Source organism: Colletotrichum acutatum (assembly GCF_030867785.1).
Source record: "Colletotrichum acutatum strain CBS 112980 chromosome Unknown BDZ83scaffold_13, whole genome shotgun sequence".
NCBI classification, from domain to species: domain Eukaryota; kingdom Fungi; phylum Ascomycota; class Sordariomycetes; order Glomerellales; family Glomerellaceae; genus Colletotrichum; species Colletotrichum acutatum.
Genome location: NW_026849007.1, coordinates 538,373 through 555,339, shown reverse-complemented (window position 1 = coordinate 555,339; position 16,967 = coordinate 538,373). Strand labels below are relative to the sequence as shown.

General features: G+C 53.5%; 2 protein-coding genes across 2 annotated transcripts; one reads left to right on the top strand and one right to left on the bottom strand.

Moving 5' to 3' along the window:
• Positions 1 to 340: 340 nt before the first annotated feature.
• BDZ83DRAFT_72437 (component of IIS longevity pathway SMK-1-domain-containing protein) lies at positions 341 to 3,029 on the bottom strand. Its single transcript, XM_060512648.1, has 2 exons — positions 1,480 to 3,029; positions 341 to 1,426 (listed from the first exon to the last, which is right to left on the bottom strand). The coding sequence occupies exons 1-2, from the start codon at positions 2,864 to 2,866 to the stop codon at positions 546 to 548; spliced, it is 2,268 nt and encodes a 755-aa protein (XP_060369255.1). The 5' UTR covers positions 2,867 to 3,029; the 3' UTR covers positions 341 to 545.
• Positions 3,030 to 12,309: 9,280 nt separating this feature from the next.
• On the top strand, positions 12,310 to 14,350 carry BDZ83DRAFT_72290 (uncharacterized protein). The gene is made up of 2 exons (XM_060512517.1): positions 12,310 to 13,117; positions 13,178 to 14,350. The coding sequence occupies exons 1-2, from the start codon at positions 12,622 to 12,624 to the stop codon at positions 14,050 to 14,052; spliced, it is 1,371 nt and encodes a 456-aa protein (XP_060369254.1). The 5' UTR covers positions 12,310 to 12,621; the 3' UTR covers positions 14,053 to 14,350.
• Positions 14,351 to 16,967: the final 2,617 nt, after the last annotated feature.

The window sequence follows — 16,967 nt, the reverse complement described above, 5'->3', positions numbered from 1 at the left end:
GCTTCTGGCATTCTTGCTTGTACACAAGCGCCACATCAAATCACAACGGCAGAGACCTCGAAAAAATTGGTTAAATCCAAATTGGTATTTGCTCAGAGATGGGTTTGGAACGGTACGCGCCCGAGTGCAAGATAAAGCCTTGTAGAAACAGGCTCACCGGCCCGCAAAGAGGCCCGGCGTCGAAGCAAGAAAACTTCAACAGGATATGGTACACGATGCTACTTTGGCAATTCCAGCCCGCAGAGCCCAATATACCACGATGGGACTTGTCCTCTTTTCTTCTTTCTCCCTCCGTACTCGCGTTCTCTCCCATCACCACCAATGGCGCCGCCACAAGAGGTGGAGGAAGGGAGGTCCTTTCTGCTGTCGGCGCACTCTCTGGCTCTAGCTAGTTCTGGTTACTCTTCTCGATTTCCCATGTCGTGAACTGTGATAATAACGCCTCACCGCCCCCAAACTCGCCGATCCTTAATTAAAGCATGATGGAAACAGTCATCGCCAATCGTACCTGCAATCTGCTTTGCAGTGAATGCCAGGGTAAACGCTCAGGATTCATCATCCGACCTCGCCGCCCCACCAGTCTTCACTGAAGGTGATATGCTGATAGCAATCTTTTTCGGCGCTGCTGTGTTTGACCGATCCGCAAAGGTCTTCTTCCTCCTGACCATACTTGATGTCATTGACGCATTCGACCCTGCAGAACTACTGTTTCTGCGCTTGTTCTGCATCAGCTTCCCAAGCTCGTCGTCATCATCTTCTTCGCGTCGTCTTTTCTCAGATAGGCGTTCTGGCGGTGCCACCGAGGATGATTCACTGCTCGTATCGGAAGCGCCATCCGTTCCGTCTTGCTTCTCGCCAGACGTTGGCAGGACCTCAGGATCAGCGTTCTCATCCACCTCTTCGTCCGAAGGATAGTCGACCAGCGGTCTTGAGGCTGGCGTTGACGCTGCTGAGCCATTTGTGGGCTGCACCTTGTCAAAAGCCCTACTCTCAGGCCCATCTTCGTCATCCGAGGTGTTGAAGTAATCCTCCTCGGCTTGGTCTACGGCGATGTGTTCCATCATCCTCTGATTGGTGTTGGCAGCCGTCCGTCTCGCCAGATCCTCTTCTGATTCCGTGTAGAACTCAGCGGTGTGGCCTTGGGTCTGGTCGTAGAGCACTAGAACATTACGGAAAGTTTCCATGTAACTCAAATCGACTAGTCGTTCCCGATAGTTTTGGACGAGGAATTTGTTCATGGCCTTTCTGTGCTCTTGCCCGGTAACGAATACGAAAAACTCGACGCAGGCGGAGCTGAGTAGATTGTCCCGATGCATAGATTGAGATACCATGTCAAGCAAGGGTTCCAAGATGCCATGTTCCATGATGAGCCGATCGTAAAACTCATCTTGCATTCCTGCTAGGTTACGGAAGAAGCGAATGGCAACTGGCATCCACGGTTAGCAAAGCACGAAATCGGTTGGGAAGCTAATCACTAACCTAGTCGGAGATACTTCTCCGGGCAGGCAAATAGCTGGGCAATTCGCCGGAGTAGATCTTGTTGGTGTACGAAGGGTCTGCATTTCCCTTGGTGTTGTCTGATGAAGAAGCAAAGTATTTCGATGAGATATGTGAACATTGAGGCTTGTTGCAATGGGAATGCCATGTTGGTGCGGCCTCGAAGGTCTGTGAGGGGCCTAAAGAGCCTTATTGCTGATGAAGCGTAGAAGTTGTCAAGTAGGTTGGCGTGCTGAGGATCTTGCATTGCCTGGGGCCGTCGGCCTGGGAACTCCCCGTTCGCTTTTGCGAAAGCCTCCTGCGACTGAAGCGGAGGGCCCTGGTCAAGGAGGACCTTCAAGGCATCTGAAATCTGTGCCTTGACGCCAAGATCGACTTCCACCAAGAGCAGATCAATGAGCGAATCTGTCAAGGGCGGTTGCCTTTCATGGAGTTGACGATAGATAGTGCCTCTAATCATGTGCGGGTCGTGGTCTATCAGGGATACGAGAACGTCGGTAGCGCCCACCCGAACACTCACATCAGGGTGACGCAGGCCAAAGTTTATGACCTGAAGCAAGCCGTGACCGATGAAGTTGTTGTAAAGAGTTTGGCGAGCCGGCGGCTGCAAATTCTTCGCAATGGCGCAACATTGCTGAATGAACAGAACGGCCTCCTTCTTCCGTCTCTGATCTGTTTGCGTTATCTTGAAGATGCCAAAAAGGTCACCAAGAAATTCTCCGTTTCCTTGCAGATGCTGCACAATATCCACCTGGTTGAAGAAAATCAGAGAGTTGAGAACGGAAAAGGTGGGATCGTCCAATATGCGTGCCAGTACAACGTCCTTCAAGTACTGAAGTCGGTAGGTCTGGTGGATTTTCCTCCTGATCTGGTCGTCCTGGATCGGTACAACCTCTTTGTATCGTCCTTGGTTATCGAGCCAGTGGCGATGGTTGGCTTTGTGGCTCGGGAAATCGGGGTCGTATTCGAGAGCGCCTACGACGCCTAGAACGCAGTCGTCGGATACGGCATGTTCTATTATGGCGGTGTCGTTGAGAAGAATGACGGTCTTCATGATGTTGCAAAGTCGGTGCAAATCTGATAGGCTCTCGAGATCTTCGGCCATTTCGACCAAAGGAATCAGTTTGCCGATGTAGTCCTCGCCCATGATGCACTTAGCCAGTGCGTCTCGTCCATTGACTGTCTGACTCATGATGCGCATGCTAGTCTCAATTTCCTGAAGATTCCCGATTTCGGCTGGTGGAAGGCTGATGGTAGTAGGCATTTCCATGGCCAGATCGTCGGAAAGACTGTCGTCTGAATGGAAAACGTTAGATTGGGGTCGTCCAAAACGGTCCCCGTTAGCACGCGACTTACCGGCGGCGGCCATGCCACCCTGGAAAGTCTGTTGCACGCTGTTGACGAATTTCCTATTGGAAAGAATAACGATGAGCGATGAACATCAATGGCAGATACACGAAGCCAGCGCTTACCATATCAGTGCACAGCCATCCGCCTCCTGGAAGGAGAGGGCCATATCGATGCCATTGCTGGGTTCTGTCCAGACAATGAGAGTCTCTGTTGGTGGGAGTCAGTCTATCTGCGCCGTACACTGAGGTGCCATGAGACCTGCCTTGTTGCTTCTGGAAGCCATCCTCTTTGCAAATCTTAGTTTCCAATAGAAGCCTATCAGGGTGATCTTCTGATTCAACTATGACTCTAGGGTCGCGAGGCTGATCATCTGCCGTCTGACGAGTACCATTAGGTTAGCATCAGGCTTTTGATATACTTGATAGAGGAGGCATCAACGGCGGAGAATGCGAGGTCGCGATGGTGTAGAGGCGCGTGACAAGACATACCTGCATGAAGGCAGCGGTACAGAAGCCGGTGCCGCGATCGAACCAGTCATTGTTGCGCAGCTCGTAGACCTTGACGCGTTTCTTGTCCGTCGCATGATGAGGCACGGGTTGTGCCATCATCAATGGTTCGGTGCCCCCCTCGGTAGTGAGACGGGGGTAGCTAAGAATATCGGGAGCGAGGTCGAGGTGTTGTTGAAGGGAAAGCTCAGCGTCGGTCTGGGTGAGGATGGTGAGCGCCACTTTCCCGTCGGTCGGTCGCGCCTGAAATGGGGCGCGGCTCTCTAGCGAGAGGTCGGTCGGTCGGGGACGAGGAGTCTTGAGCTCGATTGTGCGAGAAGACGTTTGTCGTCGTCGATGAATGCGTGGCCACGAGATGTGCCCGGGTGACGTAGGGTCGAGATGATCAGGGAGCCATCAAAATGAGAGGGGGCGGTCGGGTCGCGCGATTGGCGGGTGCCGGGGGATTTGAGCGACGCAAGGCACGGTATATGCGTAGGGGAGAAAGAAGGACGCTGCGGCTGACACGACAGCGATAGCGGAGTGCAGGCGACGATGATAAGCAACGCGCTTGCACGGATGGAAGGCGGCGAAACTGAAGTTTGGATGTCGTCGACTGCGGCGTCGCGGCGCAAAATTTTTGGGTTGCGTGGGATGGCAGATGATGATGAGATGGAAGAACTTTGAGGCTGTATTCGGTCGGTCGGTCGGTCGGTTGGTCGGACAGAGGAGGCAAACTGGGGACTGTGACTGGGACTGGGACTGGGACTGTGACTGGGTGATTGGGTACGGGACTTGACTGGGCTGGGCTGGCGGGCACCTCTCACGCTGGGACGGAAACTGCGCGGACTGCTGTCGCTGGCACTGGGTGCAGGTGGGTAGCACCTCTGCGTACTCCGTACTGCGTATGTACTGCGTGCTGCGTGGCCGTGGATGGTGGGACGGGATAGTCCAATGCGCGTGATTCCTTGGGCTGGCAGCTTTGCTGGTTGCTCAACGAGGCCCCACAAGTATCCACCCACCGCACTGTGACCCTACCGCTCATCGCTCCCACTCGCCGCTTTCTGGTTCGGTACCCGCATCGCACTAGCCGATTGTGGACTCAATGCACAGACCACCTCGCACCCGCGAAAACCACTGGGGGACACCAGGTGGGAGGTGGGAGGCTTGCGTCAACGTGCGGCTACTCGTCTAATTATCTGCTTTTGGTAGGCGCTCGCCTGCCGTTTATCGATTGGCGGGGTCAAATGACTAAGCATTCCGTTGGGCATCAAGCGACAGTCCACCTGGTGTTTTGAAGGTTTCCATGGAAGGAACCGTCTATCGTGAATCATCTTATCAAACTAGTGTCTATACCTCATCCGTACTTTAAATACTTTGCGGACAGCTTACCGCCTTACCTAAGGTATCTCAAGATGCAAATTCAAAGATACTGGCACGCATGTCTTTCTGATCCGAGGTACCTAAATCAAGGTAGGAAAGAAAGACTCAAGGTTTGGCGGCACCGTGAGGTCCCTGCAGAAGCGCGGAAAAGCAAGCGCGCCCAAGGTATCTTCCTTCCGTTAGGTAGTGTAAGGTTTTGTTAGGCATGCGTGCTCGTGGGACACACCTTTATTTAACCTTATCCCATTCATAGATCAACCTCGTCATTATACGTTTTTGCTTCGATACCAGACGTTGGGCCAAGGCCGTTCCGTGGAACCAGCGTTCGTTGGACCTAGGACAAAGAGGCCCTACCTCGAACCACTACGTCAGGTAGAGACTTATTCCCCACATCTCATCCGTTCGATGATCAATGCCTAGGGAGCCCAACTGCCCGGAATGTCGGAATGGAGATGGGGACAACATTCCACATCACCAGCTTTCACGACCAGAGTACCTATCTACTCAACTTTGACTGGCCCTGCTGGGCTTGTCAGCTATTTCGCTGTCGCAAACCCGTTGAGTCCACGTGCCGCTCATACCAACAAGCACTCCCATTAACCCATCTTCAATAGCCGGCAGCAGAATACCAATTCCAAAATCAGACGTTTCAAAACATCGCCGTTCCAAGTCATGATAGACAAGCATCCGTCGCTTCTGATATAGCGCGTGTCCGCATATAGCAATGGACCCAAGGCCCCATTTCTTGCTTGGGTGCTCCCGTGCAGATCACACCAAGAGCTCGTGCCACATCACTGGGGCATTGGGGCATCGCCGCATCGGAACAATGGCCCTTGGGCTTTCTGGGTATTAAAGATTAAAATTCCTGCAGGGATTCAGGGCTCCATCTCCACGATATCACATTTTCGACCCCCACTTCCGGCATTTTTCATATTCGTTTTCTCTCCGGTTGTCAATGCTGCATGTCCATTCCTCGGGCAAGAATTGACGAAGTCTAATTGAGCACTGTAGGGATGCTACTTACAGAGTGAAGGAGCATTAATGTCATATCAAAAGCCGGCAAAGCGGACTTTCAATCCCCAATCGATACGTCCGAGCGATGCACAACGGGCTCTTGAGCAACAACAGCACAGCCGCGGTTTACCCAACAACCCAAGTGCGAAAGTCGCTTGGGCCATCACGCATTGGAGATATTCCCTCTCAAATGCAAGTGTCAGGCAAGCCAACGACCTAGGCGTGATCCACGTCCATCTTTCAGTATGACGGCGCAAACAACGAGCCGCCCCTCACGATCAGCTGCAATGCCCCAGCCTGGACGAAATGGTCTCTCGCCATCGTCACTGCGATGAAGGAAAATCCGAACTTCGGCCCTCGCTAACTTCTTTCAATGTCGTCAGAAGAGGCGACAGTGGCCTGAAATCGCTTAGCCGCAATTCCCTTGCACTGACGATCTTGACGATTCGGGGTTTTCAAGTCCGGCCTCCATGGGTCAACCGGCGCATTGCGATGCACATGTTGACTCCCGATATGGACATTGTCACTCAGGCCAGTCCGATCCTTTCAAAGGTTATCGAAGCAGCCCCTCCAGGAATTGGTCCCATTCTGACAACTACGAGCTTGTGATGCCACAGTCACGAGTACGTGAGGTCGATCAGCTCCGGTGGAGATGGTGCGGTGGCGCAGAAGAGAACAAAGAAAAGACAGACGACTCGGGTCTATTCCAACGGCAGCCTACAGTTTCACGATTTAGGCTCAGCCGATACTCCCGGATCGGCGTGCTTGATGGTACGCGAGCTACGGACCTTACGAAACTCTTCCAAATCTGTCAGCTGTCAACCCCTCGAAATCTGGTCCGCCGCAATCCAGGGGACCTCGAGCAAATTAAGCCACGGATAGCAAGTACCGCTTGACGCGTACTCCTGATCGTCAGGATTCGCAGAGCGAAAGTTGTGGGAATTGAGACAACTATCAGTCTGCGTCAAGAATTTAGACAGCATCGAGAGGAAACGGAACAGTCGCAGAGGCTGGGATCGTGTTGCAGCACTTCACCTTTGCATCTCTTTGCAGTTCTCCGTCCTGCCACTGCATCAGTACACGCAGGGTAATCTCGACAAGGCCTCTCTTGCAGCGAGATCTAGTGCTTTGTACTTAGTCCACAACTCGAAGGCTGGAGCAGGGTTCTCTGCAGCCTGAACCAACTCGGAAACCTGGAAATAATGATTTAACGACCGGCGTCGGAGCCTAGGAACAATCATTGAATGCCCTAGCAGGGGGTTGGGAACCGCAACCCGGGCGGGCCGGGAACTGTCTGCTGGCGTCCCTCTGGCTGGCGAAAAGGCTCGCCGAACGGAGAAAATTCCACCTTTCGGGGGGGGGGGGGGCGCGAAAAAACCAGGGTCCTTGTCAACTTACATGGGAATAGGTACCTAGCGCGGCGCCTTGTTTATTCCCAACAATCTTGATGATGCAGGACAAACAAGTTTTTTCTATTCCTTTCCCTCTGGAAGAGGAGGAGGAGGAAGGCAAAAAAGGAGATTAGATTCGAAGGTCCTTCGACTCAGCATCTTATCTACGTCGCTCTCCAGAGGCGCTTGTCCTATGCTGATAGGTGTGAAGGAGGGCGTTTTGCTACCTATGCATGTCAGACAGGACGAAATTACCTCGTTTTTCCAAAACTCGATACGGCCGTTTCCATGTCGCGGAAGCACGTGTGACAAGAACGCTTCGAACGTAGCAGCGGCAGACGGGTCTGACTTTGACGGAAGTGATCTCATCTTTTTAGAATGCGAGGTGACCTACTTCTCGCGTACTATTGCCGATGAAAGTGGTTTACGACTTGCCTTTCCCATACACTACACTCGCTACCTGACATGATTACGGCTCGGTGAAGGGAAAGGCCCAGCCAGGGCATGAATGCAACGGAACATTATCCCATGGCAGGGTTGTATTGGATGGCGCAGATATTGATACGCACCACCACCACCCACCCATGCGTTGATCGGGACGGTCCAGCCACGAACTTGAAATAGACCCCCGCAGCCGTGGCCGACGGAGACTCTCTCTGAGAGATACACACACCCAGTCACCCACGGTCAGTCGTCGGACTCGTGCCACGCACCCTTGGGAGAGACACGATAGCTAGGCCAAGGTTGGATGGCTTCGACGCGGCTGAGTGCCAACTGAGTGCGTGGCAGCGTGCGAGTTGTGGGGGTATTCCCTTTTTTTTCGGTCGCCTGTCCGGCATTATCACGGCAGCTCCATAGTAGAGCTTTCCCAAAGCTAGCCTCATCAATGATCAAACCCCCTTCACCAATTTTCGAAACTTTACCAAGATGGCTAAGCTAGGCCTTTTCCAAGCTTGGGTGCGGCTGCGGCTGGCTGAGGATATCAGTCCCTTCGCCGACCAGTTTGTCGGTACCCAGCCACATAGGTATATAGCTTTTAGTTGTACACGGGCAACGAAGGATGTCGGTAGCACAGATTCTGCGCTCACGATCACACTTCTTTGGACGTGAGGCTGAAAAGCCACTCTTCGACGGCCCAAACCGAGAGACTTCTAGAGTCCAGCTGACTGGATATGTTTTCGACGTCGGGATTCCAAGCCTACGTACGCTGTGGCTTTTCCCCTTACCCCCCCGTGACAGCAGGGATTCCAGAGATAAGGAAGAAGTAGTGTAAGCCAGAGGGTTGAATCCGGCGCCCGGTGATGCGACAGTAGTCTGTCTGCATGGCGAGTCTATCTCGTGACTCTGGCGGCGATAGCCAAGGCAGCGCGGGATGTTTCCAGCCTGGCTTGGAGGGCAGCGATTCCCACCTAGACAAGGCTAAGAACTCTGAAAAATCAATATTCCTAGGGCCAGGCTGCTGGGGGGGGGGGGGTGTTCAAGATAGGGAAATAGGTAGGTGAGCTGAAAAGCTCCATATTCCCAAACCGAACTGCGCATGGCCCCAAACGGGCGCGCTGCACGTACTTTGACAACGACTGCTGCTGCTTTCAGGTGACCGAAGGTTGAGCACACCCCCGGCTCAGCGTGCGGTCTCTCCGTATCGTCTGCTTTTGGTCCAAGCAACCGGGTCGGGCTAGGTATCATGCAAGAGCATGTGCGTCGGAAACGCGAACGAGGATAATGACGACGGTCGGGGATTTTTTTTTTTTTCTTCTTCTACCTCTTTCCATGTTGCGGTGTGTATGTACGTGGCGTGCCGGTGCCGAGTGAGAGGGATAGAGAGAGCACGCAATGCGGGCTTGCTTGGGCGTTTATACAGATTGTGCGGTAAGAAAGGCTGGTGTTATCTGCACTTCCGTAGGTGAAATGAAAGGGCTTGATATGCGAGCTCGGAATTATTGAGTCATCCTGGTCGATTGTGATGAGCTGGGCTTGGGACTTGCGTCAAGGATTGTGAAAGTGTCCGAGTGAATGACAGCGATAATCCAGGTGAGTTTGAGGCGGTTTACTTGGCATCAGGAACCAGGCACCATCCGCTGTTAGTTCTTGATAGTCAAGACGGCTGGCACATGAGGCGCGTTGATAGGTAGTCGCGACTCACCAGGCTGAATTGAGCTCGACATGGACAGTCGAGAAAAGGATATGGAATCCTCGCATCGCCCGGCTGTCAGTTCCGCTTTGGCGAGTTATGCCCTGCAGTTGAGAGACACACTGACTCTCGGTGCAGGACGAACCAATTGCTGGAGCAGAGATGTATCCATACATATGCAGATGTACGTTTGTCCGAACTTACTAGATGAAGACTGGATTCAAGATGAGGGAAAGATAAGATGAGTCGAACACCTGAGCGTTCCACGACAAAAGGCACCTTGAATAAGACAGGCAAGGTAAGCACGATGAATGAATCGCAATGATGCATAATACCTTATCTTACCTTAAGGTACCTTCCTTCCATCCATCGACTTGGGTGAGGAGGTAAGTACGTACCTTACCATGAAATGCACCACATGGAAGGAGGCCAGATTGCTATTCGATAATTCCTTCCTTCGCGAGGTCAAGTCCGGTTCGCTTGCCTTTCGTGCCTTCACGCTCTGGCAGGCTTACCTACTACAAAGTACGAAGGTACAAGCAGCTGGGACGTTACCTTTCGTAGGCAGTCCGTGACGGCAGATGGATCCCGCCATCCGACCCCCAACAGGTTGACAACTTACAATCGTCGATATGCCTCTTCGCCGTGTGGCCGTACCGCCAACCCGTCTCACATCTTAATGCAATCCATGTTCATACCAGCTGCCTAGCCCTGCTAGCTATCCACCGGCACGAGCAAGCTTCGGGCAGGGGTATAATCTTACATACATTGTACCCTCACACCCCATGCCACGCCAAAACACTTTCAACGATTACGATGTCCACAAAAAAGCAAGAAATGGCAAACCGCCGTCGAACGAGAGGAATTTGCGATATCCAGCCGCTCCATGGGCTCGTTTGCGACCTGCCCGCCCTGGGGTGAGACCTGTGGGCCTTGCTCCGGCATGGGGCCGAACCTTTTTCAAAGGAGCACTTCGTTGCCGCCGGGACGTTGTCGCTGACTGCTTCAATGCCTTTTTCAGCCGCCAGCGGTCTTTATTGAACAAAAGATGACTGATGACATTGGATGATGACGAGGACGACGACGAAGAAGAACAACGCAGAAACAGAGAACGCAAAACGGCCCCAAGATCGTCACGTCCAGTCAAAGTTTCGGTCTCGTGTAACAAACAAGAGTATTGTCATTGATGTAATGGGAAGACATGCCGAGTGGCGTACTGGACGCCTACAATGGAAGCCCAAAGATAGACAACGCTGCAGTAGCTTTCTGCTTCCCCCGCCCGTTGCCATGGTCGGCATTGAGAACAAAAGACCCGTTGACAAAACGTCAGACAGTCGACCGCTGGTCTTACTTGACCTAGCCTAGTCGACGGCGGCGACGACGAGGGCGATGCGTGGTGGTGGTCAGGCACACACTCATGGTAGCGGTATTGGTGGTGGGAGGACGAGACTTACGGGACGGACGGGGGGAGGGGCACATTGGCACACCACCAGCAATTCGCCAATTCATCATCGGCATCATCCACCCTCACAGAGTATCCATCACCGGGCCCTGATTCCCCTGAAGCGGACCAGCGACTTTAGCTCGACATGCCCCTGTCCAGTGCGGCTGGGCTGGGTCCTCCGCTCATGGGGAACAACCTAAACGTGAAGCCAACGCCGACACCAACGCCATCAATCGGGGCCCTGGAATGTCCGCGCGAGTTTCCGTGCTGATGATCTGGTACTGGGTACCTGGGCGTCGTCTAGCGGCTTGTCTCCCACCGACGCTATCGAATTCCAACCAAGGACTTTCTTTTACTGCCACGATCACAACGCTCGTGCTGGAGACGGCGCATCCCTGCAACAAGGTACCGCTACTTGTCTCTCGAATACGAGGGCCGTTTGGTCAAGCAAAAAAAGAAGAAGGCACAGAAAGCCAAACGTTTCTCTGCTGCACAAATCTACACGTATTACGGGCCCAATCAACCAAGCAGAATAGACAGCCGCCAATCTTTTCCGGGCGACCAGTCCTTGCTGAGCCGCTGCAGCTATGATTTGCTGTGCGGCGCCGGGAATAGGCATTAGGAAACTTGAATCCAACTTTGGTCATGACACGAAACGAGGCGAGGCCAATATAAGCCTGAGTAGGTTGTCACCATGGTTCGGGGACGATATTCACAGGTCCCATGCCAGTCCAGTCCTACACAACCTCAGTAGCCGGTGCCAAGCGTTGGTTCCAAATCTGTCAAAAGCTTTGGCTAGTGACCTTCTTGTCGGTTCATTCGCATCCTACCTTGAACCCCCAGCCGCGAGTCGTCGAAGAACGCTATCTCAGTCAGCTTCTGGACCTGGACCTGACCGTGCGACTCAGGGGTATCGACAGATGGACCGGGACGAACGAAGACGTAGTGAAGTCTGACGGCAGCCCGGCGACACCATTGACACTATCGTACGGGATCCTCTACCCAAGAAGCGGGACTGACGGCGGCACCATCTTCCAGCGTCTTAGTCGGGATCGTCCTGAAGGCTGGACTCGCCTTGGTTGCCAAGAAGAGACACGCATTGGAGCCCTCGGGAGCCAGAAGCTGCAGAGAAAACGAGCGAGCTGCACGTCGTCTGGGACCCCCGCTTGGGAATTGTCCCAATCCACGTCGACCATGCACCCATCCCATCTCTTTCTGCCACCACCCCCATGCATATCCCATGTCCAACCCCAAGACACACACCACCGCCACGCCTTAAAGGAACCTGGGCTCCCGACCTAACCCAGCTTCCGTTCTGGGCTGCCTGGTGTTCCTCCCAACTCTCGCTCATCTATCCATATTACTTTGGCATTTGCAATCCGCTTTCCCGGGCAAGCATTACCTAAAGCTGTTTATCGTTATTTGCTTATATCCCTCCCCAAACCTGCCCTACCTGTGGTACAATACTCGTCCAACTCTCGCTTCAACCTCCCAACATTCATCCGTCACCTGCCAGAGAGGCACGAGCCATCTCCCACAACGACCGCTACTAGTGAAAGTGAACGGACGACTTTTCGCCAAGCCGACACCTTTCCCATATCGCCAAGTCAGAGAGTCATTCGAGCTGGGATTTGGTCTGTGGTACCGCCCGAGTTTCACCTGTGCGGCCTGAGTATAGCCCAAACCAGCTGCCCGGGCTCGACTTATACGAAATCCTGCCAGTCATAGAACAACAGTATCCCGGCCGTGGCCTTTATTATTACTTCATCTCCCACCACACAGAGCCGTAGCGGTTGCTGTTTCTTCTCTTCCAACAGAGATACTATCGGTTTACTGGTATAAGTGTGGTTCAACGTTGACGGTTCACACCGTCTCTACCAAGCAACCTTATCATCGTTGGTCTAACGGCACCAAAGAAAGACCAAGATGGCTGTCTTCTCTCTTTTCAAGAAGTCTAGGCAACAGGCCAAGGAGCACAAGCAAAAGCAGGCAGAGAAGGCCGCAGAGGCACCGAAACAGCCGTACAAGCACATTCCTACTCATGCCGCCATTGACGCGCTTGCAGGAGCACCATCAGCATTTAAGCATGAGGACCGACCCAGGATCATGGAACAGAACCGGCGGCGAAGTGCAATGGCCGCCAGCGGCTTGAGCAGAATGCCCGGCCCAAGTCTGCCTCGCGTCTCAAGCAGTCTCTCGCACGTCACCTATCCTTCCGCTCACGCCAGCCCGATGGGCAACATGCCGAGAGCATACAGCTACAGCGGCGGTCCGCCCCCGATGCCTTACTGGCAGGAACGCAACACTAACTCCATCTATGGAGTCCCCGACGGCAGTCGCATCTCACTCAAGGGTTCACTCAAGGGGAAGGAGGTTGATAGGTCGTATGCTTCGGGGCGCAACAGTCCGTCATCCGTCAAAGGTAGGTTGCACTAAATGGTCTCGCCAATCTGAAAGAGAGCCAGAGACTAATACATAGCAGCCGAATCTCCCACGGGTAGCTCAAGCCGCTCGACCAGCTCACAGGAGGACCTGGAGATGAAGCCCGCTCGTCATGTTTCCATGCCACCTACTGCCTCACAGGTACCTCGAAACCCAGCCACTGCTGTTCACACCCACCGTCTTCACCCGAGTTCTCGCCGGGCATCGGATGCATCGGAGCGTGCTGATGGCTCCCCGAAAGCCGAGCACTCCTCGCCTTCTACAGACCGAAGCAAGCCGCCGCCGTCGATGCGCGGGTTCAATGCAATCCCGGCAATGACGTCTCTTCCCCCGATGCAGTGCAACAACTCTCCGGCAACCCAGCAAAACATGGTTGCCTCGTCAGCCGCCTCGACTGCCAGCGTTCGCTCTTCCTCAGGATTCTCTTCATTCAACTTCAACATCAACACCGGCGCCCCCTTTTCGGCGCCCATGTCCGGAAGATCGTCGGCTGCCACTACACCGGCAGCTTGTGTAACGCCCGAGCCAGTGTATGAGTCCGTCGAAGAAGAGGAAGAAGGCGGTTCCTACACCTACGCCCCGCACCCTGTTGCCGCTGCGCCATCCGCCTTGAAGCAGAAGGACCGCCGCAGCACCTCGAAGTCCAAGGTCACGCGTTTCACTGAATTGGAGACCATCGACTCTCACACGGAGAAAGCAGTCAGCGTAGCCAGCATCCCCTACGAGAATACTCGCCGCGACACCACACCGCCGCATGTCATCAACAACGCAGTCGCCATCGAAATGGTCAGCGCCGCGCCGTCTGAGGTCGTTTCCAGCACCAAGCCCGGAAAACGCCTTTCTAAGCAAGCCGGCTCTAAGCTTACTAAGAAGAGCCGTTGGTCAACAAAGAGCTCATCCGCCGTTGCCGTTTAAACGGTACTAAGACGTCACCATTTACACCACACAAACACATTTTTCCTACGTCAACATTTGCTCATGGCTTCGGGTGCCAAAGTATAGCCTCTTTCTAAAACTTGCGCGGGCGTTCGAGAATAATGTCTTACTACACTGACGCCATGAGACTCGGGGTCTCTTGGCTTGTTACCATGCAACACTTTGGGATCGAAAAAAATCGACAGGGGGCACCTTTCAGAGTTGCTGCCGCTGGACTTCAGCAACACTGGATACTTACAGGGACTTGAACATCTTCAGGGTCGGATCCGGGACGGGTCCAATTATTTTCTTACTTGATGACCATATCATGACCACAACTTATACCGATAACATAGACACTTTCCTTACCTCTCATATTACTACCATTACTACAATGTTGGCAGAATAGCGACCAACGAGATGAAATACCGAAGTCTACATCCACCGATTTCCAATGTATCTGCCTTTTTTTTTCGCACTTTGCATGGCCTGATGTTGAGCATTATTTCGACTCGAGACAAATATCCGCAATCACGTGGGGAAAGTCTCGAAATGAGAGACCTTCGATCATCGATGAGACGGGAGGGGAAAAGAAATGAAAAGAGACAGAAATAAGCTCATAATCGTTCACTTTCCCTCACCCCCTTCTAGTTCAAGTGACGTCCCCAGTACAACATTACAGCGAAGTCTTACATCATGTTTAGGCTATGGGCGAGACATTGGTGGAAAACACATCAATGTATTCGTACCCTGTAGAGAGGCTGGCTTGCCCTTGCACCTTCGGCGTGCTTTGCGTGCCTGGCAAGGTTGAAATCCTACCTCTGTAAATGAGACAATCTGAATGTCTCGGGGGCACGGCACGGCAGAGAGAAGGAGAGACACAAGGCTCAGAGACCTGACTTTCCACGCTTGCCAACTTTGTCTACCAGCCTAGTAAGGCTTGGTCTTCAGGAGAGAAAACAGATCGTGATGGACATTCTTCTCCATCAGTTGCCAGGCTTTTGCAAAACCTTGATTCAGGTGGCGTCAGCTTAGCCATCTCCCTCTCTCTGTGTGTTCCTGGCTAATAATGAAGCTACCTCCCAAAAGCCGCCGTCCGTCAGGACCGGACTAAAAGAGGGAAAGGTTTAGTGTGTTTAGTGTGTTTCCGTAGATGGTAAGGTTAGCACAGCAAACGAACAGCTGGACCATGGAAGTTCTTGCCAATCTAGATCACGATGCCGGGTGCGAATTGCGATCGTCAGTGCTATTGATGATTCGGCCGATGTGAATGACAAGAAATAGCCAAAGGTGTCACTTCCCGTCCGGGCCGGACTGCTTGATCCGAGCGGCCAGGACCCAGTACCACGGGCACGCCGATTGTCAGTGATGTACGGATACCACTGTCCGAATAGTCTCGCGTAAAAGGGCAAAAGATCGCCAGGGTCCACGCGAGGTTTCGCGTCGATGAACATGGCCGGCAGGCACCGTCTAGGGATCGTCAGGGACGAATAGCTTTGGTGTACGAAGTATGGGTCTAGTGCAGATGACGAAGACGAGTTTGGCGCGTCCAGCCGTCTTGCTGAAGTTGTCGATGCAATAGGCGACACTCTCTTCTAACCCCCACACGCGTGGATTTGGACGATGGCGGTGGAGACTGATGGCAACGCCAACACACGCGTTATCGAGTACTTGCATGTGCTCCAGAGGCAGCTTAAGCCTTGAGGGTAGGTTCCCCTCCGCAGATGTGACGGGTCAGGTTTGGCGAAGCAGGCTGAGCAAGCCTCATGGTCATGCTTAGGCGGATTCTTGTTGTCTCGGGGCCGACAACCAGCCAATTTGTCACTGAAATCAAGGGCAAGGTCCTGTAAAGACACGGAACTGCACGATGCCGTTATACTCGTCTGATGCTCGGGTTCCTCGAAGCTGTAAACTGGGCAAGGGCAGCGGCCATAATCGCGCTGAGTCAACCAGTCTGTCAGCCAGTCTTCGGCCGAACACACGTATGCAGGGTTCGATGAAATATTGAGTGGTGGCAGAGGATTGTGCGCCGCATGGCATATGCGGTGCAACTCGGGCGCTTTTGCCCTGCCTCGGTGGCTTCAAACCTGTCTCCCCTTTCCATTGATTAGGCACTCCTCAGTGCCCAGATAGCGATAGCAATGCTGGGCAAATGCAGCCTGGTCTATTGGCTCCGTTGGGATGGGTTGCATGCAGGTTCTCGGACGTTTCGTTTGGTACAGACCGGCCTAGCTCACGTTGGCAGTCTTGGCTACCTGTCTGACTTGCATCGAAGAGGGGAAAACTCAGGCGGAGCGTTCGGGGTCCGAGTGAGTGCTGGCACGGATGTGTTTCTCTCTTCTCTCCTCGCTTACAACCGTATCAAGCAGTTGACCGGATCTGGATAACCCTGGACTCGAGAGGCGCCGGGGAAGAGCACGGGAAAGGCTTGGGATGCAATTTCCACAGGAAGACCAACTTGCGCTCAGCTCTGGTAAGCCGTGGCTTGAGGGAACCGTCTGGGCGGCTCTGGATGACCCTTAGTTGATTGTGCGCTCCTCGCGGGGCTGGGGTTCCGTGGTTCCTCAATTTTAAAGTTGACGATGGTCCTTTGGCGCTCGTTTGGAGGCTTGTCAGACGTAGTGCCATTGGACAGTATTCGACCCATTGATGGCTGGCCACATTTATGTTCTTGTATGGGCGGCACGGGAGGTGATGGCGGTGTAAGACGGGATAAGGTACCGGATACACCTCTCCTCATGGCAAGCGGCTTTCCACTCCCATGCCCGAGCTTATGTGGCGTCGCGTGGCTTTGGGGTTGTATGGCATTTACCGGTAGTGACGGCGGCTTGGTGCGAGCGGCTCAGGTGCCGCTGGTGACAACGCGCTTAACGTCTGGTTATCTTGTACGTGGTCTAGGGAGAGAAGTTGGGAAC